Source organism: Harpia harpyja, chromosome 8 (assembly GCF_026419915.1).
Source record: "Harpia harpyja isolate bHarHar1 chromosome 8, bHarHar1 primary haplotype, whole genome shotgun sequence".
NCBI lineage: Eukaryota > Metazoa > Chordata > Aves > Accipitriformes > Accipitridae > Harpia > Harpia harpyja.
In genome coordinates, this window is record NC_068947.1 from 45,308,335 (window position 1) to 45,335,454 (window position 27,120).

Sequence of the window (27,120 nt, forward strand, 5' to 3'; positions counted from 1 at the left end):
GGCCGTCGGTGATTCACGGAAGTCGCTGCTCCGGGGTCGCCCCGCGCCGCCTCCGGATCCTGCTCGGCGTTCGGGCCGGCGTGTCGTGCCACGCAGCACCTAGGGGTCGGCGGGATTGAGTTTTACCGAATCGAACCGCCTGTTCGGTGGGGCGCAGGGAGGCCCGGCGGTGAGCTCCGGCGCCTGCGGCCCCGTGTGCCGGTACAGCCGGGCGCCGACATCCAGCCCGGTGGTGGGAGACCAGCGTCTCGCCCAGGAGGCCTCCCTGCACGGCGGAAGCGCAGTTCCAGGCACCACTGCTGCCAGGCGCATCCCTTCACTTCAATCTACTTTTAAATGTAAAATATTTAAAAATCAAGTTGAAATAACAGGAGTGGTAAACAAATGCCACGCACCATTGGAAGCTGGAAAGAAGGTTTTCTTTCTTTTGTATTTAAGATGGGGAATACAACTTTACAAAATGTGTGCATCTCTTAATTACTGCTTTTGTTAATGACAATTCAAGTGAGATAATGACTCTGGTAATAACAATTACGGAAAGGCTATAATGCGTGTACAAAAATATTTAACAACATTTACACTAAGCAACAGATTAGTGAAAGTAACACTGACAGCCAAATTCGGTCATGGTGTAAACTGATACAACTCCACTAGCCTGTCTAAAGGCCAAGTTTGGCTCAGTACCTGTGTGAAAATGCGCTTTTTACACAATACTAACAATTTTGTGCTTTCACACGTGCCTTGGAACTTCTCCTCTCCTCAATATACACCGCTTTGGGCTAGCACTGACTTCACCACAATGCATACGTCCTCTTGTGTGCCCTTTTCACATTCAGCAACAACTTTGCTCACCTTGTTTTGAAACAGGAATATGAAATAAAAGGGATACAGGTAAAGTACTCCAAGCCATCTGAGGCAAGTGTATACCTTAAGGAGTGCTGAGTACTATGAGCAACGGTGATTGTAATGATAATGACAGCAATAATGATGTCAGTGCAGGGCATTTCCTGGCAAATACTGGGATTTTAATTTTTTTTTTTTTCAGTGAGTGCCCACAGGTGCCAATTTATCTAACACACTAGAAGAAAAAAACACAGGAGTGAGGACCTCACTATTAGTAGTCGTTTCATTCCTGCATTATGCAAAAAGCCATCTTACTGGTGCTTAAGTGTTCTTGCTTTAACAGCCTGTTCTTAGCAAACCATGTACTGAATTTTAAGCATGCAGTTATAGCTTACATGGGAATGCAATGGGATTCAGGCTAGTTCATGAAGTCAAGCTCCTTTGTCCAGACATGGACATAAGCTTGTGCTGAAATATATTTCTGAGTTAGGAACACAGAGAAATAGGATGTCTAAATACAGTACTGGACTGAGGCTCTGCCTCAAAAACACTTTGCTTCTGTGCCTCCAAGTCAGTCGCACACAGCCATAATTTAACAAGCGTACACACAGTTTTTGCCCAGATGGAAACATCCTGCTCCTGATTTCCAAACAACCTGCAGTAAAAACTCATACAAACCACTTCTGGGGAAAGGTGGAGGCATGGGGGAACAGACACAGAGTTGCAGACACAATTGCAAATCCTGCAAATTATCCTGCTCACTTATGTCTCCCTCTCTTCAAAATAAGAAGCAAGGCAGGGCTGTAACCCCCACAAAGTAAGAAAGTGGCCAGCCCAGGAAGGCACAGAAAGGTTCCTCAAGCCCGGCATGCTCGCACAATCCACCTTATCCCTCTTCTCGTAACAAACCTTTCCACCTCTGCAGCTTGTTTGATTGCCAGCAGCTTGACTGTTGCCAAGTTCCCTTTCTTTGGCAAGCAGGGTTGATCAACCCTCTCACAAAGGCCTAACAATGTAACGTCTGTACAGTGCTTAAGAACACGCAAAGTGCAATATAAGTGCCAAATGTTCTTATTTTAGAGATTAATGAATTAATACTCCAAGAAATATACGCACTGAGGTAACTATAGCTTAAATACTACATTCCCTCACGATTAAAAAAAAAAAAAAACAAAAAACCAACCTCATAGAACTTTTCTCTCTAGAAAAGATGAATCCTGAATATGAAGTGGTAATACCTTATTTATATTCCGTCAAGTTTACCACAGCCATAGAGTGCCCTTTTAGTAAAAGCAAAACCAGGGAAGTGAACTGAAGTTCTCAGAGAAACTAAGAACTCTGCATTGATGATGTTCTCATATACCATCTCTGTGATATTTCCAGCACAGGTCTGCTCCCACCCATTACATCTAGAGAAGCTGACGTCTCGTAACACAGAAGCAATGCACAATCCAGTTTCAGATCTAGCATTCTGATGGCTGAACAGCCAGAAATATCCACTAGCAAGGGTAAGTAGGACCATAATCTGCATGAGCTCTCTGAAAAGTTCAGGTTTTGCCCTTAGTGAAGACCATGCTCCTCATTTGGGAGTCTGTGATAGTAAGGCTGTATGTAGTATCCAATGCACAAGCTCCTATCAGAGCACTCCAGCTATCAAGTATAAACTGATTATCTTGGTGGTCAGAAAAGGATCAATGCAATAACAAATTAAACACTGCACATACTTTTTCATTCCTGTATTGGCTTTGGCCAATAATGGACCCAAGATTCAACAGACTAATGTAATCTGGTCGATGAAACCAAACCCTGCATTCCTGTGCACTGTATGATAGATTTAAGACATGGCACAAAAGAGTCAATAGCACCCTAAACAGTAAATGAATACTGCTGTAAAATGCTGATGTAAGTACCAGAATTCAGCTGGTTTTCAAGTGTTGAAAAAACACTGAAAACATCCCTACAAGGTATCCTGCTTCTGTTGAAACACTGACAGCTGTAGTAGGTCCCGCCTAGTGGTTTCATTCTGTTTTCTTACTCCAGTGCTCCTGTCAAATATTCCCTTCATCGATGCTCTGCAACTTAAGTCTTTGGTTAGCATGGGGCCTGGTACCACGCCGTGTGTTCATACTGCTTCCTGGCAGAGTCCGCACAGGGAACAGAGCTCCTGGTAAAGCATCTTCCCCAAACAGGCTGATTTTCACATCAGCTTCAATAGCTCTTGCTAAACTGGATGCATAACTGTCCAGAGATTTATGGACTTCGGCTTTTACATGAAGAACAGAATTCTTTGCAGCTTCTGGAAAAAAAAAAAAGGCAAAGCAACATATCAGAAAATTAGCAAGCAATCAGCATGGCTGCGCAAATGCTTGAAGACTAATACTGATCCTTTTGTAAAGGTATGATCATGCCCTCTGCAAAATAACTACACTACAGAGCACATTTACCAATGATACCCAGGGTTCCTAAACCATTCGATGAACATAAAGCTTCAGAGTGACCTCGATAGGGCAAGCAGAGAAAGATTACCTCCAATTCAAGTGAAAGAAATATGATCTGATGAAGCAAACTGCTTATACACATTTAACTTTGAATTCAGTGTATGTTGAATGATTTTCTGAATCTGAACCTATGCACGCAGGATTTTATTGGTCTGAATTTGTACCCAACTGAAGTCAACGGCCTGATTTCTGCTTACTACCTAGTCCCCAGGATTAGAGACAATGGGACTTGTCTGGCATCAGGGAAGAATTCATGCAGAAGACAGGAACAGAACCCTCAATTTGTACTTCCTCTGCTGTAAGCACAGCTTGTAGCATTACAGGGATTCTCAGTGCATTTGGACCAAGATCTTGCACTTCGCTGACATGAACAGTGCAGTTTAAGAGCTATTTTATACTATGTTTTAAGCCCAAACACCAGACACTGTGTTTATGGATTATCAGTCCCCAAATTCCAAGGGCTTCTTCCAAGTAGTGATTAAAATCAGCAGTCTGCTGTCCTTAGGCTTAAATTTGTTCCAGCCACACTGTGGGACCTACTTCCACTTCCAGTGGGGAAGTTGTAGAGCTCTCCATGCCAGTAGAGGTTGAAGACTGCAGCTGCAGACAGCAGTATGCTTCTTCCTAACCTTTTATTACCTTGGATACACCTGCTCTTCAGTGTTGATGTAGGTGCTTTTGTAGCGTCTATATACCTCTCTACCCACCATGTCAAGCAACACAGGTGTTTGTCCTAAATGTAGTTCTTCAGTGTGGCTGCTGAAATAATTTAAAGTCTGAGAGAGCCTGAAAACCCCGAGACATACCAGGGAGAATTGCTAAACCTGTGGGGAACTTTTGCACTAAGACCTCCCTCCTTCACTGAACTGCACAAAAAATTAGATGCCTGCCCCTACGTAATCACTCAGAAAGATAATGGGAAATGTATAGTAATGTATTTGTCCAAGGAAATAATCAGCTCATGCTGGGAAGAGGGCAAAAGTGAATTTTGCCAAGATGTTTGAAGAGCAAATTCCACAGAAAGTATCTTCTCCGTATTTCAGAATCATAAAAATTTAGTCACCATCCCTGGAGGTAGTCACCATCCCTGGAGGTATTCAAAAAGCGAGTGGATAGGGTACTCCAGGGCATGGTTTAGGGGGCATGGTTAATGGTTGGACTTGATGATCTTGAAGGTCTTTTCCAACCGAAATGATTCTATGATTCTATGATTCTAAATCAGTCAGGTTTTATTACTTGATTTTTAAAGGCATTCTGCTCATTTTTTTACTGTCCACATTTATTGTTTAGTAAATTCAGTTGTTATTATCAAGTCTTCTAGTTCATATTATCGTAACTATCAGCTTAAATTAAACTAACTTTGCCGTATTTTACAGATGATCACAGCAACACTTTGCTAACACAGAATCAAGTGAGTTGACTGAAAAAAAAGTGCATGTGGTTCATCTATTTTCACCCATATCTGCTGAGAAACATACTAAGTAAGTGAAGTAAAAGTTAAGTAAAAAAAGTAAATGAAACAGAATGAAATTATATTCAGACCATTAAAGTCTGAAATGGAAGCATTTCAACATCCGAATGACAAATTTGAGAGGAGACAGCAAATGAGAAATACTGGGATAACGGAATCAAAGTATGAGGGCAGGAAAACGTATTCCCTGAGAAACACAAACCAGACAATAGCCACCAGATAAGTGCAGTTGCAGAGAGGATACTGCTGTGCAACATAAATGACATGTATGCAGGGAATCCCAGCTTCTAACTCTTGTCCTTGTCTGTTGCTACTTGAGAAGTGGAAGAAAGACCTGATCTTACCTTCTGTTGTACCTGCATGGATGATCAGGTCTGTCAACGTGAACAGTGGTCAGATATATTTTAAGGCAATTCTGAAGGTCCTGGGAGGCTGCCTGAGCAGGCAATATAGTTGGTTCTGAGCATTTCTATGCTTACCACTAAACCCACCTTTAATTTGCTCTACTTCATCTTCAAATGTCACCGAACTCCTCCTTCGAGGAGGACAGATGCAGTGTGGGGCAAGAGGGCCATCTGAGCTATAATCTTCAAGAAGCATTGTATCTGTTCCTGAAACAAAGCAGAGTTCTCAGGCAAAACAAAATAACACCTGGATACAATATTTAAGTGGTGACAAAAACTTTTCAGTTTATAGCAGTTCCTTCAAAAGATGTCTAAACGCAGCTTTTGAGTAAATCTCAGCTCAAATTAAACACTGCACATAAAAAGAATGAGGTCACAGTTTTCATTTGAAGGATTTGAAAATCTTTTCTCATTAGCCATCTAAAACCTCCAGCAGCTCCGAAATGCTCAGCTGCAGAGCTTATAATGTCAATAGGACAGCAGACAAAGGTGAAACCTTACCTTTAGTAAATAAAGGGTAAAGTTGAGGGCAATTTCCCCCATTTCCTGATGAAGACAAGAGGCTAACAATGGCTACCTGAGAGGCAGATGACCATAGCTGCCAAATGTCATGCTTGTAATCAGACCTGGATGGAAATCTGAACTGGAGAGTTTTTCTGTTCAATTTAGTTTGTCTCTAATAACCTATTTTGACTTTCTTGAAGTGTATTTTAATGGGGAAAAATCCTTTGCTGGTTGGGAATTGTTTTTGTCTAATGAGTCTTTTTTGCAGTTTAGGAGTCTCTCTTTTATTTCACCTCCCTGCATTTGCTTTGCACCTTTCCAATATAAAATAGAGTTTACAAGCACAAGGAAATTCATCTTGGCATCTCTGCAATGCTTTCACACAAAGACCAAGACTGTAGCCTAGATCTCCCTTGCAATGCTGGTCCCTGCTGTGTAAGAGAGAAGCAGAGCAAGCATTTCAGGGAGACACTAGGACAGTGCTGAGTGAGCAGTCCTCAGGGAAGCTGCTGTTGGAAGACACAGCTTGCACACATTCGACGTGTGACACTTTACTATCAGTCCATTTACTCCTGTGATGTGACAACAGGCCTAGGACAAAGAGCCTTCACAGGTTTCGTAACTCCTCCAGGCAGTGGCTTCACATCCCTCTTCACCCACTTGACTGCTTTTGACCCCCGAATTTATTCTTTTCACAATAAGGACATGTTCCACCACCTATTTTACAGAAAGTGAAAGACATCACTGTGGGTGTACCTCTAGACAACATACTGCTCCACGGGTCTAGTCTTTGCTGACAATTCATTGTGATATAGCAAAGTGATAAACTTTTTAAGGTGAAACTTGTGTGTTACGTCATACATCTCCCTCCAGCATACAAGAAAGAGAATGAGCTTCTGCCCTAATACACAGTCCCAAATAAGCTAACAACTTTCTGTGCTGTTCTGTGGATCAGCTGGGTTTGAGGCTGTCTACTGAAAACAGTAGACTCTTACTGATCTCTAAGGGTACCGGATCCTCCTCAGAAATGTAGTGTGCAATGGAAGGGTGACACTAGGAAAAAAGAGATACTTTCTTCCATGAAGCAGAATTTTAGCACATTTTTTCAAATGCACTAGTTTGGTGCATTTTTTTTTTTTCAGATGATGCCAGTGAAGAGACTAGCCTCTTATTCTTACAGGGTGGACCTTCATCCTTGGACTAATTGATCTTAAGGCAGTACTTGTAGCAATTAGGACTCAGGTCTCATTTCATATTTTGTGTACAGCTGGCACCACTCAGATTTTTTTTCCTCTCATACTATTTCACCTCTTTTTGACAACATGAAAAGCCCAGCTTCTGTTTGCCAGGGCAGAGAAAGACGCAACTGCATCGCAGGACACAGGATCATGTACAGCAGCAGGCAGCATTGAAGAGGGACTATGACTTCTTTCTGCTCTTTAGTTCCTCACAGTAAAGGCACCCAGTGAAACAGTGTTTCACAGTGGATCACTGTATATCCAGTCCCAGGCTATGGACTGTACCCCCTCCATAACCCAGTGGCACTTCTAACAGCATTCGGTATGTATTTAGTTTGTTAATTTCTTTAAACTGCTCAGTACCATTCCTCAAAAGATGATAACACAACATTCTCTTAACTGAGACAGGTTTACCAGGATGCTAATCTCCTTTTATCACATACAGCTGCAGAATACCCACAACAGGCATAAAACCACCAGCGTAAAACAACTACCAAAATAAATCCCAGCTCCATAGACTTCCTTTACAAAAGTAAGAAACAAACCTCTAACACCAAGCAAATGTTAGAAGATCACCATCTGGTGTCTCTAGAGCAGAAATACTCTTTAAAGTAACTGTGGTGCAGTTAAGGAGTGATAGCTGAATTAACTGCCAGAAAAATCTAGCTACAGTTCTGGATAGAAAATTACTGGCAGAACTCTTCTTCCCTTTTCCAAACCAGCTTCAATTGAGAGATCTTTAGTGATGAAATCATAACCTGAAACCATCCTAAGTGTTTATGTTTACACTGCAGGATGAACAACACAAGGTCTCTTACAAACTAGGAAACAGAGAAGCACATTCTCCACAGCACTTTGTCACTCTGTTCCTCGTGGATACAGGGAAAGTCCCTGAAGAATGATAGAAACTAAAGAAGGGCACAAAAGCAGTCAGTCCTGTTCCCAGGGCACATTATCAAGGGAGGGTCACCATTCCTTCGAGTAAACAGTATTTTGCAAGTAAATATATTGAGAGCAAGGAAGGCAAAAGGCAACTGCAGCAGTTTTGTTGGAACAGCTGGAACAGATGCTTCATGTCATCCATCCACCAAGAGACATCTGTGTGTGTAAATACAGACTATCCCAGAGAGTTCTGCCAAGTTACAAGTGCAATCTTCTGCCCAAGAAAAGAGAGCAAGAGACTTTTAGTTACCTGAATCCTGTGAGCAGCTGAAACCTGTGTCTCCTGTGCTGCTGCTGTTTCCTAGTGGCCGCCCACCTGCCATGAGGGCAGTGAGATGAGGAGAGAGTCCCAAATCTGCAAGAGAGTTTTGTTCTTCTTACACAATGAATGATAAGGGGTCTGTAATAGAAAAACCCTCTTCCAGTAATACCCACTCTACTGCCTTATTTATTATTCTATGTATAAAACTTACCCAGCTGATCCAGAGTGTACAGCATCTGGACTTCCAGCCTTAGAAATCCAGTCAGCAGCTTTCAGGTATCCTTGGAGTCTTTCCATATAGCAAGTCTCCTTTCTACCTGCACCATCTCCCTCTACTCTTTTTGCAATTGCATGTTTTTTATCAGCCAGACAGGCTGAACACAGAGCATACGCACTCAGAGAGATGGGGATATTTGCCAGACACCTTCTAGACAGAGAATAACCTGGCGGCCAGCAGCAGCTGTGACAGGCCATTAGTGTGGCAGGAAGCTCATGTGCAAGGCTGGGGCACCGAGATGCCTGGCTTCTTTCAAATCCCCAAAACAAGAAGGGAGGAGATTCTAGGATTCTTACAAAGGTGCTGTCTTTGGATCCCACTTCAAGATTTTGTTGTGGGTTTGGTTGCGTTTTTTTTTTCCCCTCCCTATCAGCCTTCAGCTAATACACCTGATAAATTTCAAGCTGTTGGCTTCCTATCGCTTGGAAAGAGAAAAAAATTTCCTGTCTTTTCCCTCCCACCTCAGTTCCCAATGTATTCATCCATAGCATCTGCTGGATACAGATTTGCCAAAGCTCCTGCAGCTTGTGACATGCCTGCAGCTGCAGAACTCTTTCATTTAGATGGGAGTCTCTCCCAGTGATCCCAGGTTGAAGAAAAGATAATGGATGCCTTCCTGCTCTCCCCTTCCTTCTGCATTTTAGATCTTCCTTCCCAATTAAGTAACTTCAGTTCCTGCCTCTGCATGAAATATCTCAAGGGACCCAATGAAGATGTCCTATTTTTGGAAGCTTCTGAACAGGACCAGGAAAATGACCAAAAATCAGAATTTTGTTGCATTGCTACTTTAAAAAAAAAAAAACAAACTGAGCAACTGAAGCTTCCAGCCTGCAACTTGGGGAGACATCAAATAGTTTTACTCTTTTACATGGTTTTACTTTGTTCGTGATCTTTTCTTCACAATCATTAAGCCTACGAACTGAATTTACAGAAATAGTAACACCAGTGTAACTTCAGTGGATCTCAAAGAGTTGTAGCATAAAGCCAGGAATCAAAGAAGTGGTGCTGTAAAATGTACTATTGCTAGTGCTCAAATCTGGGTAACACAAAACAGTAGGCACGTGAAAGGAAATGCTTGAGAGAGAAGAAAATAAATTATTTTTATTAACCTCATCACTATGTCTTCTCTGGCAGAGAAAATTTTACTAGAGTAGGAGAAAGAGGTTAACTCCTACAAAAAAAATTTCTCCTTTCAAGTGTCTATGATAACCTGAACAAAAGACTGCTGAGACCTCCAGAAACATCCCTCTCTGTTTAGAGCCCTGAAACATGACAAGCACATGCAGACATTAAGCCTTGCTCTTACTGGTATTAAGGAAGAGTGCCTTTTGCAGCCACGCATCTTACCTGTGATCCTATTGGAAATGCTGAATAATCTCGATGTCCTATGCCGCTGAACAAAGGACTCGCGATAATACCGATCCCCAAAGCACATTCCTAGTAGTTCCTTGCGCACTGTCTTGTTCCACAGTCCATAAATTAGTGGATGGCAAATGGCACTGGAAAACGACAACCATGTAGCTAATGTCTCCAAGGCAGGAGAAATACTATTTTTTCCCCAAAGTGCCTCTGATGTAATTACTACCATGTAAGGCCCCCACGTAATCACGAAAGCACCGATGACAACCAAGATGGTTATGAAAGCTTTGCACTGGTTGGCTGAGTAGACAACCCCTTGGAAAGCGTTCCTTCGGCTGCCAGAAGAGGATGTGGAGGTGCTGGAGTTCTTCCTCCCGTTCCTCTGGGAGTCCTCCTCCACAATGACAATGCTACCACAGTGGATTTTGCGGGCCTTAATCCTTGCCACACGGAATATGAATCCATAGCAGATCATCATGACCACAAAAGGCAGCAACGCACACCAGATCTGCCAAAAGGCAGTGTAACCAGCCTCTTTATGCCAGGCCGCCACACACATCCACTTGAATTGGTCAAACTCCAAAGACGACCAGCCGAAAAGGGGAGGGAGGCAGCCAATAAGGGAATGTAGCCACACATACACAAGAGCTACCACTGCTCTGTTGCCTGTTATCTTCATCGGGTAAACCATCGGGTACAGCACAGCATAGTACCTGGTGGAAAAGAAAAGAAAGAGTCAACAGGACCACAAAAGACGTACAATAAAAAAAAGGAACATATTTTAATGATGTTGATTTCTAGTTCTCTTTTCTCCAAACCTTGAAGCAGCCTCAGGGACCCTGTTTATAAAAATAATTACATGTAAAAATACATATCCTTGCAGTCAAGATTGTAAAACTTAGCTGAAGGCACACATGCAGCTATTAAATCTGTCCCTACCTGTGAGTGCATGCTTAGGGTATAATCTGGAATTTTAAGTCATTATTTCTTGTTTCTCAAGTAGTATGTTATTATACCATCAATAGCTTTAAAAAACTCTAGATGCATGTCCACATTTTGCATTATTGATGACATCACCTTCTTCTGTTCTGTATCAAAATTTCACACAGGGCTGAAGGAATAATGACACTACAATGGTAAGCAGCGTTATCCACTGCAGTGTTTCTCAACTCTATGAGCAGCCAACGAGTCACTCTATGGAATGACTAGTCAATTCGTTATGATTCATTAGAAAAGAGCTGCTTACCGGTCTATAGCTATGAGTCCAAGAGTAAGCATGCTGGCTGAGCTGATCAGCATGTAGAGCAGGGCTGAGAAATTGCACCAAACAACTCCGAAGATCCATTCTCGCCTGATGGAGCTGGTGACGACGAAAGGTAGCACCAATACAGAGAGTAGAAAGTTGGAGAGGGTCAGGCTGAACACAAACTTGTTGCTCAATGTGAGAAGGTAAGACTTCCGATATAGGGTGACGACAATCACCAAGTTGCCCAAACAGATGAAAATAGCAATGACGATTATAGCAATGGACTCAGTGACTCTGACCGCCCCGTCTTCCTGTGTGGTGAGGTTCCTCAGGCCCTTCACATTGCTGAGGGAGGAATTGCTGCTCATGGTCAGAGCGTGCAGAGCCGGAGCAGCCAAGACATGATGAGCAGCTAGAAGCAGAACAACGCTCAGAAACATTCGGGCAAGATTTCTTCAAGCTCTCTCCAAAGACTGGAGGCCCTTTTGCCTGTGTTAATTAAAATTTACCTGTAGGATGCAGGAAACCATTTTAGAAGGGAAAGTGAAGGGGCAGGAAATTGCCTATGGGTACACCAAAGAGGTCAATGACAGTGCCAAGCCTAGAACAGGGAAGAAACTGAAAGACAAAAAGAGGTGGAAGGGGGGAAACAAGGAAGAAAATTAGCACATTTTACTTTCACAGTTTCTAATGATCTTACTTGTTTCTAAGCCATACTAATCACCTGTACATCTCACCCAGTCCCTTCATCTAGGCTGTGAAGAAACAACAAGAATGTCACTACCAGTCTTTGTTTCTCTCACTTTAAAAAAAGTAACTTACTTTTTTTTAATTCTGCCCATTTACTCTGATTGTTACCTTATATTCTGCCTATACAGTATTTGCTGGTGGTCTGTGGATGCCTAGCTAGTCATACCCTGCTGACTCTTTCTTAACAGTTGCTAAGTAACATTCAAAGACTCGGGGATCATTGCATGTACTCTCCTAACATCGCTTCTCCATGTTCATAATCACCTTAGCTACAGCGGTGATTCTATTTTACTGCCAAAGGACTGGGGGAACTGGCTTTCTGTACATGAGGTTCAAAAGACATTTCCTTGCATTAAGCTGCGGTTCACCCTACAGAAATGTTTGAGAACCTTTAACCCTTGACTTCTCAGTGTTAGCATCCATCCCACTGACTCACAACCTCGTTCTGTGAAACCCCGGTATTTCTCCCAGTTCCTTAGCAGCTTTCTCCCCGCTGCCTCCAACAGGCACTCCTACCCACTTCATTCAATCCTTCACCCATCTGCAGGCCAGCATACTGAAGAAAAAGCACCACCAAACAATGCAAATATGCAAACCAGAAAACTAAAGAGTCCACCAATTAATATAGAGTTGATGTTAGCATTTCTTGGAAATCAGGGACTCGGGGAAAGTTATCTTGGCTAACTCTGTGGCTGTGCCCACCCACGGCTCCCAAACGGGCAGGAGTACTCACAGAAAGGCTTCGTCTGCGCGGCTGCTGTGGCCTCAGGCAGCAATGTCAGGCTGGAGAGCCGCGTTTTTTCCATTTTAATCTGTGCTTCCTAAGAGCATAATTAAAGACATTACTGGGCCATGCTTTGTAAAACACAACTTAGCTCTTCTCTAGCGCAGCTGTCTGCCGACTGTTTGCAACACCGCTTCTCCTCAAGTTTCTCTCTTAGCACGCCTGCACCACCTCTGCGAGCCTTTCCAACACTTTTTGACCGGTGCCGGTTTTGGAAAGGCGGCTACCCCCGAGGGGCCGCGGCCGCTACCTACGCGAGCGACGCCGGGGCCATCTGCTGCTGCCCCCCGTCCCCTCAGGGCCCTGCTGCACCCCGGGGGGAGGAGAAGGCCTCCGGGAGAGGTGTGCAGCCCGGGGCGGGGAGAGCATCCCATCCATCCCTGCCCGGCTGCGGGCAGCCCGGCCAGGCGTGGCGGCACGCACAAAGCCAGCGGTGTCGAGTCGGAGATACGGTGGAGGAGGCAGGGGGTCGCCATTTTGCCCCCGCGCTCCCTCCGGCAGCGAACAAAGGGCGGGGGCAGGGTCCTCCGCCCCGGGCATCCATCGACATCGACACCCACACACACACACACACACACCCCGGCGACGAGCGGGTCCCGCCGCCCCCGTCCCGTCCGCCGGTGCCGGCACCGCACTCACCGCCCGCCGCCGCCGCCAGAGCGGGAAGTTTCGGGTTACAGCACCCCGGACCCCCCCACAGCCGCCGCCGCCGGCAGAGAGGCCCCGAGCCGCGGCCCGACCCTCCCCCGCCACGGCCGTGCCCCTGCCCCCTCCCCGCCGGCCCGCCCCGCCGTCTCATCCCGCCGCGCCCCCTCCCCGGCCTCGCCGACCGCCATTTTCTCTGCGGCCGCCCCCCCCGGCGGGCGAGCGGGCGGGTTCCCCCCACCGCCCGGCCCCGAGTCTCGGCCTGCGACGCCAGGGGCTTGCGGGGAGCCGCCAGGACAGCCCCGTCCCGGGCAGAGGGCTCGCCCGGCCGGGCCGCTCCGCTCCGCCCCGGCTGAAGGGGGGCACCGCATCTACCCCGCGGCACAGCCGCCGCTCCCCGGCACCGCAGGGCTCCTCGCAGCTCTCCTTCGCCGACTAACGCAGGGATCCGGTTAGAAGGGGAGGGGGAATCCATTTTACACAGATCGGGTGAAGTGACATGCCCCGGCCCATGGAGCGAGCCAGTCGCAGAGAGGGGCTGATCCCAATTGCTAGACCTCCTAGACCCCGAAACGCTATGACAAGCAACTCAGAGCAGATTTTGGGAGGAGTTCTTCCCCCCCACATGAAGCAAGACACGGGTGAGCACAGTGTAAAGGGTCAATGATATGTCACATCCCCAATTCCCAGCTTCCCCATAGCCTGGATGACCAGTCTGGCTTGAGTTTGCTGTGCTTCGGTTGCTCTGTGCTTTGGAAGAGACCGAGTTTTTCATGACGTGTGGGGGGTGTCACATTCCCATGGCTGCTGTCCTAGCTTGCCCTGGCCTGTCCAGCAGAAGGAGCCGGACTGTGCATCGTGTCCCCCTGCTAAGGGAAGCTCCTGGGGAGCCACTCTGTCCTTTCGATGACACGGAAAAGCAACAGCAGCATGCTGCCACCAGTGCTGGAATAGTAAGTTATGTGTTGTTCTCAACCACTTCTACCGACACTTTTCTATGGGACTTTAAGCTTACCATGCTGTAAAAGCATGACCTTTTTAAAAGGCCATTCAAGAAGCTATCCAACCAGCACAGGAGGTTCCACACGTATGTATGCACCCACATCTGTAATATCCAAACCAGCACAGGGTCTCTGTACGTTGGAGCCGGGTAATGCTTGCTGAACCATTGAGCGCGGCCAGGGAGAACGGCCCGGGGCCACCAGGGCTTCCGAGCTCCCCGTAGCCCCTCTCGCCCTTCCGTTGGCAGCACCGCCGCAGGCATCCTGCCGCCCAGCCCCCGTGGCAGGACCAGAGCCCTCCGCCGCCCTCGGGCTGGGCTGGGCTGGGCGAGGTACCACCGGGGATGCGGCTGGAGGCACGAAGGCCCGCCGGGCAGACGCACCTTTTGCGCCGGCTGCTGCAGCCCGGTACCCCGGGAACAGCGGGCTGAGGCGAGCTCGCCGGCTCTTCGTGCCCAGCTGCCCACCGCGGCACCGCCGGGCAGAGAAGGCCGGAGACACCCCCCTCCCGACGGCTCCGGGGGCGCAGAGCAGCGCGGGGCCCGCCGCCACCGTCCCCCGTCCCCGCCCCGTGCGTCACCTCCCGCCGCCGCACGGCTTCCGGGCTGCGCGCGCAGGGCACGTCCACCGGAAGCGGAAGTCCCTTCAGTCGCTGCCGTTCGGGGCGTACGGGCTGCGGCGGAGAGGCGAGGCGGGGCAGGCTCCGCCGCCGCCGTCCCTTTCGGCCCCGGTTGTCTTCTCCTCGGCGGGGCCTTCCCCCTCGCCTCCGCCATGCACCCCGTTTTCCAGAGCAGCCGACGCGACTTCACTTTCGGGCCGTGGAAGCTGAGCGCCGCCCGGACGCACATTATGAAGTCGGCGCAGGCCGAGAGGTGGGGCGGGCTTGGGGACGGACCGGGGCGGGGGGGGGGGGGGCGGCGGACACGGACACGGGACCTGCCAGGGCGCGGGGAGGAGCCCCCGCGGGGCTGGGACCTCACTCCCTGACAGCGAGGGGTTTGGGGGCCCTTTGTCGCTTTGCGCAAGAAATAAATGACGTTCCCTGGGCGGGGGAGACGCAGTTTAGTCCAGTAGCTCGGGAGGGTTTTGTTCCCCCTCTTTCTGCGAGGGTGAGCTTGATTCTTTGGCTTGAGAAACTGGGACGATTTGGGTTTCAGGTGGTTTCCAGAACTTCGTTTTTAATGATTGCTAATGGTTTTGGAGATCTAGACCTCTGTGAACTGAAGCCTGCTAATTAGAAGCCTGTTTTTCTTAATTACTTTCTAATGGTGATTAAGGTTCTTTTAAATGTGGTCCACAGACTCGCATAAGCTATTTCATGGTAATGGCTACTTTAAGATAGTGGTTTTCATTAAAAATTTATTATTTGCCCTCTACTTGTAGTAGTAATTTCCACTGCTGTCAAACTGTTGGAGAAAATGCTCCTGTGTCAGCATCAAGTTCTTAAGTCAGGTTTGCTAATGTGGAACTGAACAGTTCAGCTGTGTAGTGCCATAGCTGACCTTGGTGGCAGTTGAATTTGACGTGTGCTTCTTGGTTTCAGTTTCTGGAATACATACATGGAAATCTTGTTAGTCTTGTTAAACGTATCTTTGTTCATATTGCTTTTAGCTTTTTGGAGACTAATTTGTTTTATAAAGTCCCATGTCTTGAAATGTTATGCTTTTTTTCTTAATTATAGTAAACTATGTAAACGTTAGGTTTTGTAACATAACAGCTTAATACCGATTGTTTTTTTTAAAACTGGATATCTGCCTTAAAACATGTAAAAACTATGTTCCTTCCTCCATCTTTATCCTACGTTCAATGCCTAAAATAGTCCTCTCAAACTGCTTCTGACTAATGGTCCTTTAGTTTTTGCAGTTACAGGTAAGAAAATTTGAATCCTGTGACTTAGTAATTTTTCTGTAATGAGGATTCAACATCCAACTAAGCTGTACCTGTGTCCTGCAGGGGAAGGAGGGCTATTACTAGAGTATCCCATTTTTACGGCACGTTTGTGAAGACTTATTTTGTAGGATGGTACCTCTTAAAAATTAAGATCTTTATTCTTAAGATCAGGAGGATGTTAACTCTTTTCATTATCTGTGAACAAGAGAGAGACTTGAACTGCCAGTCTAGAAGCCAGATTGCCTGCTGTACTCATCTTCTGATCTATTCAGTTTCTTTAACTGTAGCTATTTTAAAATAAACAGTCACCTCTGTAATTTTCAGAAATTACTTTTATCTGTTTAGATGTCTTTGAGGGACACACAGTTTTTCAGAATGTGTTGAAAAAGGCTGAAAAGTAAAGCTGCAAGAGCCACAACACAAGCTTGACAGAACATAGAAGATTTTGCAGGTTAGGGAGGAGAAGTCCAAAATTAGCTGCTTATCTGTAGGTCTTGGTACCTAGCATGAGATCTGCAAAACAGTTCCTCTACTTCAAATTTGAAGAGTCAAGAACTATGCGGTGCTTTTAGTCAGCTTCCTTTTATAATGTATTTCACTTGGCATTTTGTTTTTATTGCTTATTGTCCTCCTCAGAGGGAGGACTCCTCACACTCTTCCCCTGCGCCAGCATGGTGTCCCTCCCACGGGAGACAGTCCTCCATGAACTCCAACGCAAGTCCTTCCCACGAGCTGCAGTCCTTCACGAACTTCTCCAGCATGGGTCCCTTCCACGGCGTGCAGTGCTTCAGTCACAGACTGCACCAGCCCGGCCTTCCCACAGGGTCACAGTCTCCTTCAGGCACATCCACCTGCTCCGGTGTGGGGTCTTCCCTGGGCTGCAGGTGGATATCTGCTGCACCATGGACCTCCTTGGGCTGCAGGGGGACAGCCTGCCTCACCATGGTCTTCCCCATGGGCTGCAGGGGAATCTCTGCTTCGGTGCCTGGAGCATCTCCTCCCCCTCCTTCTTCACTGACCTTGGTGCCTGCAAGATTGTTTCTCTCGCATATTCTCACTCTTTGGCTGCTGTTTCTGTTGCACAGCAACTTTTCACCCTTCTTAAATCTGTTATCCCAGAGGCGCTACCACCATCGCTGATGGGCTCAGCCTTGGCCAGCAGTGGGGCCATCTTGGAGCCGGCTGGCACTGGCTTTGTCAGACATGGGGGAAGCTTCTGGCAGCTTCTCACAGAAGCCACCCCTATAGCCCCCCCGCTACCAAAACCTTGCCACGCAAACCCAATAGGATGGTTTGAGATTTTCTGCAGGGATCATGCTTATTTGATTCATGCAGTACTTTGTTCAGTTAGGTCTGTGGCTATGGCTGTGGCTTTCATGCTTAAGGTTACAAATACCAGTATGTATTCTGTGCCAGCTTGGGAAAGTAGTAGAGCACAAGCAGTGTCTTCTGCACTTTTCACATACTCTGCCAGGGTTGTTTTTAGCCCCTTTTTGTAGGCTTCTAAATTTGGAGGTATGGACTACTGTCTAGTGAATTTAAACTTGCTGACAATGAGTGCTTGTTCCTAAAACTTTTCAGCCACCTGCCGAAGTAGTTCATGGATCATCCAGGAATTTGCTACAACAGGTTGAAATCTGCTGCTTCATGCATATCAGATTTTTTTTGCTTCCTCACGTATAAGACTGTTGTATGAGCCTGATGGAGAAGGAATGTTTTAGGAATACTTATGTGGTGGAAAAGTAACTTTAGATCAATCACTCTGCAATTCATGTCGAATGATTAAACTGGGAAAACAACAAAGTTTTGCAGAACATACTGGTAATGTGTCTTGTAAAATACCATGGTCTAAAGAATACTTATTCCAAAACAAGGACTGCTTTCACTGAACTATAGCTGACTGATCTCTCTCTTCATGGGACTTTTATTTTTCTGTGCAGATTGGCCGATGAATTACACATGCCTTCCCTGCCAGAGATGATGTTTGGTGACAATATCCTCAGAATACAGCATGATCGTGGTTTTGGAATTGAATTCAATGCAACAGATGCTTTAAAATGTGTCAATAATTGTCAAGGTATGATCAAAGTGGCTTGTGCAGAGGAGTGGCAAGAGAGCAGGTACAGTATTTTATCACCAGTGGGCAAGTATTGGTGTGTTGTATGTGAAACTGTCATAAAGTAGTTAAAAGAACAGACTGAACTCTTGAAGACCATGTTGCATTTGGTTCTACCATAGAAACAACGTGTGATCACAGAAGTCACTTAGCTTTTCTTTGCCATGATCATCCTATCTGTGAAATTGGGCCAACTGCATTTTTCAGACATGTCTTGGCTTTCTTAATATAAACTACAAGTTTAACATGGCTTAATGCTCTTTCTGTTTATTCAGACTCGAGCATTGCAAGATTGTATTGTGTGGTGTTGCAAAGTGCAAAATGCTGTACGTGTTCAAAATCTTGGCTTTAGGAATATAGCAGAACCATTACCATGCATGAGAACTAATTGTACTGTATTTACAAGTATTTACAAGTATTTACCAAATTAGTTGCAGAGCACCTAGAAATAAAGCACAGAGAGAAATCAAAGCTGCTATGAAAACTAAGGCAAATAGCAGTGTTAATGATAGCTGTGTGTTATCAGCAGATTGCTTTCTGCCTACTTAAAGAAAAAATATCGAAATAGAAATTTTTCAACAACATTGAACTAAAATCTTTATTTTGACTCATAGGACTGAGATAGTGTTAGCACAGGAATTCTGGTAACAGTTTTCTAATTTATTATGGAAACATGCTATGAAAGAAGCAGTACTGTATGATGAAGTCTTGACATCATCATTGCAGCACAGACAATGCTGCTGTTTTTCTTCTTGAAGAGTGTGGGAATTGTAATACATAATCTTACGTGCGGTTGTAATTTTTTAAGAATTACTACAAAGCACGCTGTTTTCTCTTTCACTTCTTGAGGAGTGAGACTGAGCACACTAAGGAAGTTGTCAAGCCATACGATTGGACTTACACAACAGACTACAAAGGAACATTGCTGGGAGATACTGCAACGTTAAAGGTAACCATTTTGTCCTTGTTAAATGCTGATTGTGTATTGTTTCAGTCAAACAAACACTTTTTTTTCTTTAAAGCTGTCATTTACCTTTCAATAGCCTTCTGTAAAATCTTTCATGTTTCATAGTTTCTGACTTCAAAGTATAGTTTGGGCTTTTCATGTCTCTCAGCATGTTATTCTAGTCAAATTATGGCTTATTTTAATAACTGGGTGGTGTTTTTTAAAGCATTTTAGGTATATAAAAAGGTGCCATTGTGTCCCTTAGTGAGGACTTACTCAGAGAGTAAAGCACATGGGATCTTCAGCGCTTGCTGGATGCCCCTCTGAAGCCCTGAGCTCCTCGCACACAACAGAACTATCAGCTGTGAAATTCTTTAGTACCTTTACTCTGTGTTGCTTGCCTGTTTGTCTAAGCAGATGTGTAGATCTGGCTGCCTTCAACGGCTTTGTTTTTCTGCAACAGTAACTCCTCATATTGAAACTCACAGGCCCTCCCTTGTCTTTATTTACTTTAAAATAAGACTGAAGTTCCCAGCTTCTCTTTACTCTATACAGATTGCTTGCTAGTAAGCAGATAACCCATATTAATTTACTAGGGTTGCGTTAGTTATAGGTCACTTGAGTTATTCTGGAATTGAAAGTGTGGTATAGAAATAAACAATGTCTTGTTGGCCTGTAGTCTTTAGGCAGCGGAAGTGTATGAGTGTATATGGAGACCATGAGATGGAAAACATATAGGTACTTGATTTCCATGGAAAGGCTTTATTAGAATCTTGTTCAGGGTTTGTAGTGGGCTAGAGATACTAAATGCATGGAATCCTGTTTATAACCCAGAACTTCTCATTTGTATGTTAAACATTAGGCATCTTCAAATGTTTTGAAATACAGAAAGTGAGCAGAATTGTTTGCAGCTGAAACCTTACTGAGCCTGTGCCCAGAGGGAAGTTTATTCAGAATTTTCCACTCTTGGTTTTTGCTTTGATCGATGTTTCCTCTTGGAAACTTTGGTTTTAATTTTAACTTTTTCTCTTAGAAATTTGGGATGTTTTAAGCTTAGTGCCCTAAAAGCTTTTTCCTTTCTAAAATGAGCAATTGTGGGATTTAAAAGGTCAGGGCAAACTTTATGTGGTTTGGCAACAAATTAATAGGCTAACTGTTCTTAATCTTTTTCTTTAGGTTGTTCCTACAACAGAACACATAAATACAGAGAAATTGAAAGCTAGGGAACAAATTATGTTTTTTGAAGAAGTACTTCTGTTTGAAGACGAACTTCATGATCATGGAGTATCAAGTTTGAGTGTAAAAATAGTGAGTAGTGAGAGGTGTATACAAGATGCTTGGTGACTCAGTTGGCTAATACATGCAAAATGCAGTCACTTTTTGCGTGTTGTTCCTTCTGGGATTTAAGTTTAAAATGCAAAGTTCTTTATCCTCGCTTTTAGAAATACAGTCTTACTGGAAACTATGTTGTCTAGAAGTCTTTCTGTCAGTTGCTTCAGGGAACAATCTTTTCTCTCTTTCTGCATCCTGCCTAGGAATCTTTTGAGACACTGTCTGCCCTGCTGTCCAATGATAGCTGTAGCATATCAACAGCCCAAATTTTGACTTTACTACTGAAAGCTCCTCATACTATCTTTCATTGTGAATATCTGATGCAGATAAGTGCATACTTGAAGTAAAACTTTGTAATATGCTGAATGGAACATCTTTATTTTTGCAGAGAGTTATGCCTTCCAGCTTTTTTGTGCTGTTGAGGTTTTTCTTGCGAGTTGATGGGGTACTTATCAGGATGAATGATACAAGGCTTCATCATGAGGTAAACCCTTACTTGCCATCATGAATATTTTACAGATGCTCCTTTGCCATGTTACTTTCAGAGAAGACCTGCTGATACTCCTGTAATTTAATTCTGATGTTTGGGGGCATAGAGGATACCTGAGCTGAACTTTGAAGTGTATTTTATTGTTGTGGTGCTGAAGTAGCAACCAAGTGCTGGATGCCATGGGGCTAGGTATTGTATGAGAGCAGAATAGGCTACCCCTCATGTGACGTAATAATTTAAATATATTTGACAGGTGCTGATTAGACGAAGTACAAGAGGAAAAATAGGCAACAGTAAATGGTGTGATACTGTTCTTACCCTCGTCTCCAAGTAAATGTTATTTGGCTTGTCTAATACATGACTGCAAGTTTTAACTTGCAAATAAGTGTCCATACTACATTGAGTTCTAGTATCTCATAAATAATACAGAACGTAACAGTGGTGGTTTGTTTATTTTGTCCAGCTGTATTCATACTGATGTAGGAGTTCTAGCTGAGTAAAGATTAACAAGCATAGCCAGTCGTAGGTTTTTTGTTTTTTTTTTTCATGCATGCACACAGAAAGGTGATTTTTGGGAAAAAAAACGTTGCTGAACATCTTTGTCTTCGTGAATTTGAACATATGTTTCTGCTCTCAGGTGAAAATCTGTGGTCAACCAAATTCAAATGCTTGCTAAATTCAATGTATTTAAAATGCTCATTTTGCACTAATACTAGATGATAATTTTGTAATTAATTTTTGCCATTTTTTTTCCCATTAGGCTGACAAGGCCTACATGTTGCGAGAATATACATCCAGAGAAAGCAAAATATCAAGTTTAAAGGTATCGCATTTATTTAAATGTTTTTTGGGTTTTTTTCTGTCTACTTTTGAAATTTGTTTTATGGTCAGCGTAGAAAATACTGTGTCTGTAAGTCATTCTTTGTTAGGTTTGGAATTGATACAGAGGAAAAACCTTCTGCTTATGCAACATTTATTTTGGTGATTTCAGAGCAGATTTGCATTTGTAAATGCTCAGATCACATGACAAGATACAGGATTGGGTTACTTTTTCTACTTTTGCATTAACAAGATTTCAAAATTATGTTTCATAGAGCTGTTCAGCCACAAAATCAGGTAGTCCATGTCCCATGATGCTAAATTCAGGGCTGGTTGTATGCTTGCAAGTAGTATTAGGGGTTAATATCTGTTTGGTAATAGACGCATTCAGTTTTTCTCCAATAAGTTTAATAGCCCACCTTAAAACTCCAGTAATGGCTCAGAATATTTTGTGGCACATTTGGAGTTGCAGCTGTTGATTTTTATTCTTGACCCAACACCTGATCTTGGGTATTCTTGTTACTTTCCTTCTCCCTTGTTTTTCCTTCACTGGTAAAAAGTGGCTAATGTGTTACTAACCTTCTGAGGGGTCTGAGCATTTTGGCAAAATGCTTTTCTTTTTGAGGAAAGGGGCACTGTATCATTTCTTACAACATGTGTTCCCTATAAACAGGACTAAATCCAGACATGAGCTTTTTTGATAGTTTTGTGGTTTTTGAAATATAAATCAGTGATGTAGGTTTTACTTCATCTCATGTTTAAAAATTATCATCTATGTTGTTAAATAATTTTTACTGCCTGTTGTTATAGAGAGGAAATGCATATGGCTTTTCAGTTCCCTAGATCAGCTTCCATAGGTAAAGCAAAAAAAATTCCTTCTTCACTTAGGTTTGAAATAATTGGAACAGCAGTATGATTCCTTGCATGTTAGGGGTAGCCAAAATACAGGTTGCATTTGAATGGCCCTGGATACACTTCTTAAAGAATGTTAGGAAGTTCAAAGGTGGTTTGCTCAGTATACTTTTTTTTTCATCAAATGTCTTGTATGTGATGACATTAAGTTGTCTACAGGAATGTCCAGAGAAAGATATTGATTAACTTAATGAAACCACCTAATTTTTAGTGGGCATGGTTGATGTTTGGACTCGATGATCTTGAAGGTCTTTTCCAACCTAAATGATTCTGTGATTCTATGATTTCTTCAAATATTGAAATTAAAATCCAGGGAGTTTTAGTATTTCATGTAAATGTCTGTGGTAGACTTCATAAAACTAAGATACATGTTGAGGTGTATCAATTATCAATACCTAAATCTGAGCAACTCCAGTGAATATATTGCAATGGCTAGAAGACATTAACCATGGGATCCCTTGTGGCCATCCTCGTCTCATCTAGAACTAGAACCTCAGAAAGACTGTTTGTTGCATTCAAATGATAAATATATTTTTTTAAAACATTGTAGCAGGTCATGAATGTCTCCGACTTTTTGTGCTCCTGTAATGAGCTGCTTAAAAACATTAAATACCTTTCCTTAGCCTATTGATCCACACAAGGAGTGAAAGACTGTATGTACATTTGAAGTTATAAGGTAAATTCTAATAATAATACCTGACTTCAGGTGTTTAAATCAGGTAAATTGTAGACTAATTGTCTGTAAAAGTTTGGGTTTGGAATACTTTGGTTTTTTTCGTCCTTCCATTCACTTGTTTCATGTAAAATTTTTGCTTCTTAGCACGTTCCACCTTCCTTGTTCACGGAACCTAATGAGATCTCTCAGTATCTACCTGTAAAGGAGACAATCTGTGAAAAACTAGAATTCCCAGAGAAGCTGGAGCCAAAAGCAGAAGCATCACTGGAAACCACGTGTGTTAAGTCTAAATAAATGTGACTTTATATGGACTTGAAGTAGGCTGGAGATAATGTGATCATGTAACCATTGCCATGGAGGGCGGTTTCACTACTAGTGGAATAAAGAATTTGGCTAATTTTTCTGTAGCCCTGAGAGAAAACATTTCAAGCAGGTTTTGCTAATGGTGTTTTTTGTTTGGTTTTTTTTTTTTAACCTGTATCTGGAGTTAATGATAGGCTGGTCGTGAGTTATAATTTTCAATGGCATTGGAGAGAGACTCATGATTAAGAATGTGGGTTCTGTTTAGTTCACTGGTTAGGCAGTATTGTCTGGACCCTCCACCACAAACACTTCTGTGCTGCTTCAGATACTAAGAGACTACTGGAGTCATAAAATAGGCATAATTTTATTTTTATTGAGAAATCATCCACAGTAAAAAAAAAAAGTTTTCCTCTGCATTTATTTTGAGCTGTCAGACCTAAACTAAACATTTTGCTTTGCTTCCCTACTATGAGCTGATAATCAACTAAGTTACTTTTTGGAGTCTCTGATCCAGATTCTAACTTAAGAATATTCATCTCATCTGAGGATAGGTTTAAGGAAGAAAAAAAAAAATTGCATTTGTTGGACACTATATATAGAGGTAAAATTACCTTATTTGTGAGGCATTAACTCCAGAGCAGGAGAAAAGCTGGAGGTTAACACACTGGTAAGTCTCTTCACAAATACTAGTTTAATCTGATGTTAGCCAGATTTCTCTAGGCAGTTCTGGAGACTATTACTTGGAGTTGGTATGCTGCTACAGTCACGTACTATATTGGAAACGCATTGTACTGTATTGACCTTCTGTTAGATGTATTGGATGGTGCCCATGTATGATGGTTACACTGCCCTGACAGTCAAATTGCTAAATTGCACAGTGGCTTAAGGCTGGGGAAGAGAGGGGTGTTTAGTCTCTACTCCCTAAAGGATGCTGGTATTTGCAGTTTGAGAAACAAGATCCTATATAGCCTTAAAAGGATGCTAACATGTATTCCAGATACATCATTTTGGTTTATTTTTAAAATTCTTCAAGTTCTGATAATAATAGAAATGTGATCACATGTATAGTCATGGTTTTAACTCAACACTTTGTGGATTAAACTTCAAATATTTGTATTGCTTTTGGAAATCCTAAATTATGTTAATGGTTTGGCCTAAGAATGGGGGAGCTAAATAGACTTGGCTAGGTTTACTGCTCACACTCAAGTGCAAGAAGCAAACGACTGTAGCAAAAAGCAGGCCTTGTGGTTTAAGGCAATGGCAGATAAGAATGTGTACACATCCTGATGTCTTGGAGTTTTTGTTTAAAAATCTTCATATTCTACACTGCATGGCTTAATAGAAACAACCCACCTCAAAACCTGGTACTTAACCAGGTCTTTTGAGAAATGGTTTTCACTTAGAGAAGACCCTGACATTTTCAGAAAAAAGTCTACTGCCATCTAAGTGACTGTTTTCTTAAAAAACCCAAACACCACACTTTATTTCACTTTTATTTGAGGCAGCCTGGTCTAATGAATTGATCATAAGGTTGAAAGGCAGGAACTAACTGCAGTTTTTCCTGTGTCACTGATTTACTCTAACCATGGGGAAGTCACCTCTCTGTGCCTCAGTTCCCTGTATGTAAAAATGAGAGTTAATACATGCCTAACGCACTGAAAGTCTGCAAGGATTATTTTGTAATAAGTTATTGATTAGAATATTTTTTTTCCTGAATACACCTTCAGCCTTATCTTTGGAATCCTTTGGAAAGGATTACTGCAAAAAATGTTATGATCCATAGGATAAAATGAGTGAAGAGAACTGAAATTAAACAGTCTCTGAAAGAAATTATCAGCCAGACATGATCTGGGTGAGTGAATTTATGGCCACTTTGAAATAGAGGTGAGGTCCTCTATATTCCCCATTAGAGTCCTGAATTCTGTTGGCTTTTTTTCATCTTCCTGCACTTGTTTCCTAAAGATTTTAGTGTCAGGATGAAGAAAGGGCTGCAAATGAATGCAGCACGGAAGCGATCAAAATTCATTCAGTAATAGAAGATTATTTAGGTCCACTCCAGTGGTAGAGGGATATGGGGAGAGAGTGAAAAGGAAGGGAACAACAAATGGGGGTGAAGAGATATTTTGCTGGTACAAGTAAATCATGGCATTTTTACTCTAAGCATTTATTATTTTACATGCCTTAAAGGCTTATAAAAACACACTTGAAAGCTGGTAGTGACTGAGAGGAGAGCTGATATAGTGCTAGCATGAAGGAAACTATATCTGCATTCATTAATTAAAATTATGATTTGGTTTGGTCAGTGATGCTAATATTAAGCCTTATTAGGCTGAAGTATAGCGGGGGGGGGGGGAGCCCGCAGAATCGACACCTAGCGTTGAAAAGGGTGCTCTGCATGTTTAGCTTATACTGTGTATTTTATCTTGTCCATCATACATACTAATTTGTGACCTGTTGATACAATTGTCTTGAATGGACTTGAATCCTGACTATATAGATACATGATATCCATCTATTTTGGGTGCTGTGCATTTAAGTGGAACAGGTGTTGGGGCAATCACAAGAACATGTTTAGGAAGTTACTACAAAGTAAAACTTGGAGCACTTTGTGACTCTCTTACACCACATGGATTATCAAGAAGCAGCAGTATAAGCTCACTGGTACAAATTTTCCACAGAAAAGTACCACTTCGGATACATAATTTTAGGGGGAGGGGGTGGGGTGATTCTCCAGCTGTTTTGTGGCAAGTTTAACGTGTCAGTTTATATTCTTTCTTGTATGTCGCTAAATAAAATGTACCAAACATTTTATAGTTCTGTTTTTATCTGAGCAAAATAAACTGAAATAACTACTCGTGCTGCTGAATCTTCCATGCTAGTAAGATGTTGCATCCATATGCCTTTGCCTGTCATCAGACTGCTCTGGCTAGTGATGAAAGTAAGGTGAGACTTTTTCAGAACAGGGGAAGAGCCACAGTAGTTGAAGCAAAAAGAAATCTATATTACTATTTCTATGATCTTCACTATTGCCAAGTAATGGATTCAAAAGTGGTGGGAGGAGATAGGATACAACTAGACAAGTAAAACTGCCAGAGGGTGTGGACTCTTATTTTCTGTAGGCTGGAAAACACTAGGACAGTTTGGATGTCAGCTATCGTATGCTTGGAAGAGTAAGAAATGCCTGACTCACAGGGAAAGTGGGAGTGTTTGCTGTCTCTTAAAAAACCCAAACCAAACCTATAAATTACTATGAGGTCCTCTGTATTCCCCATTACAGTTCTAAATTCTGTTGGCTTTTTTAATCTTCCTGTGCTCGTTTCCTAGAGATTTTAGTGTCAGGATGAAGGGGCTGCAAATGAATGCAGCACGGAAGTGATCAAAATTCATTTGGTAACAGTTGATTATTTAAGTC

The 27,120-nt window shown here is 43.2% G+C and overlaps 2 protein-coding genes across 8 annotated transcripts; one reads left to right on the forward strand and one right to left on the reverse strand.

Moving 5' to 3' along the window:
• Window positions 1–411: 411 nt before the first annotated feature.
• GPR161 (G protein-coupled receptor 161) lies at window positions 412–14,791 on the reverse strand. 6 transcript variants are annotated; one of them, XM_052795233.1, is made up of 7 exons: window positions 14,608–14,791; window positions 12,528–12,615; window positions 11,045–11,662; window positions 9,787–10,511; window positions 8,151–8,255; window positions 5,304–5,423; window positions 412–3,139 (listed from the first exon to the last, which is right to left on the reverse strand). In XM_052795233.1, exons 3-7 carry the CDS (start codon window positions 11,482–11,484, stop codon window positions 2,892–2,894), a joined length of 1,638 nt encoding a protein of 545 aa, XP_052651193.1. In that variant the 5' UTR covers window positions 11,485–11,662; window positions 12,528–12,615; window positions 14,608–14,791; the 3' UTR covers window positions 412–2,891. The 6 variants fall into 6 exon arrangements, with proteins under 6 accessions (XP_052651193.1, XP_052651194.1, XP_052651195.1 ...); XM_052795234.1 differs by lacking the exon at window positions 14,608–14,791 and adding an exon at window positions 13,218–13,280; XM_052795235.1 differs by lacking the exon at window positions 14,608–14,791 and having other exon boundaries at window positions 11,045–11,456; window positions 11,554–11,662; window positions 12,528–13,173.
• A 75-nt stretch (window positions 14,792–14,866) lies between these two features.
• Window positions 14,867–26,560, forward strand: TIPRL (TOR signaling pathway regulator). Of its 2 annotated transcripts, none has more exons than XM_052795238.1 (7): window positions 14,867–15,096; window positions 18,055–18,234; window positions 19,080–19,179; window positions 20,353–20,484; window positions 20,897–20,992; window positions 21,759–21,821; window positions 23,550–26,560. In XM_052795238.1, the coding sequence occupies exons 1-7, from the start codon at window positions 14,996–14,998 to the stop codon at window positions 23,697–23,699; spliced, it is 822 nt and encodes a 273-aa protein (XP_052651198.1). In that variant the 5' UTR covers window positions 14,867–14,995; the 3' UTR covers window positions 23,700–26,560. The 2 variants fall into 2 exon arrangements, with proteins under 2 accessions (XP_052651198.1, XP_052651199.1); XM_052795239.1 differs by lacking the exon at window positions 14,867–15,096 and adding an exon at window positions 17,208–17,935.
• Window positions 26,561–27,120: the final 560 nt, after the last annotated feature.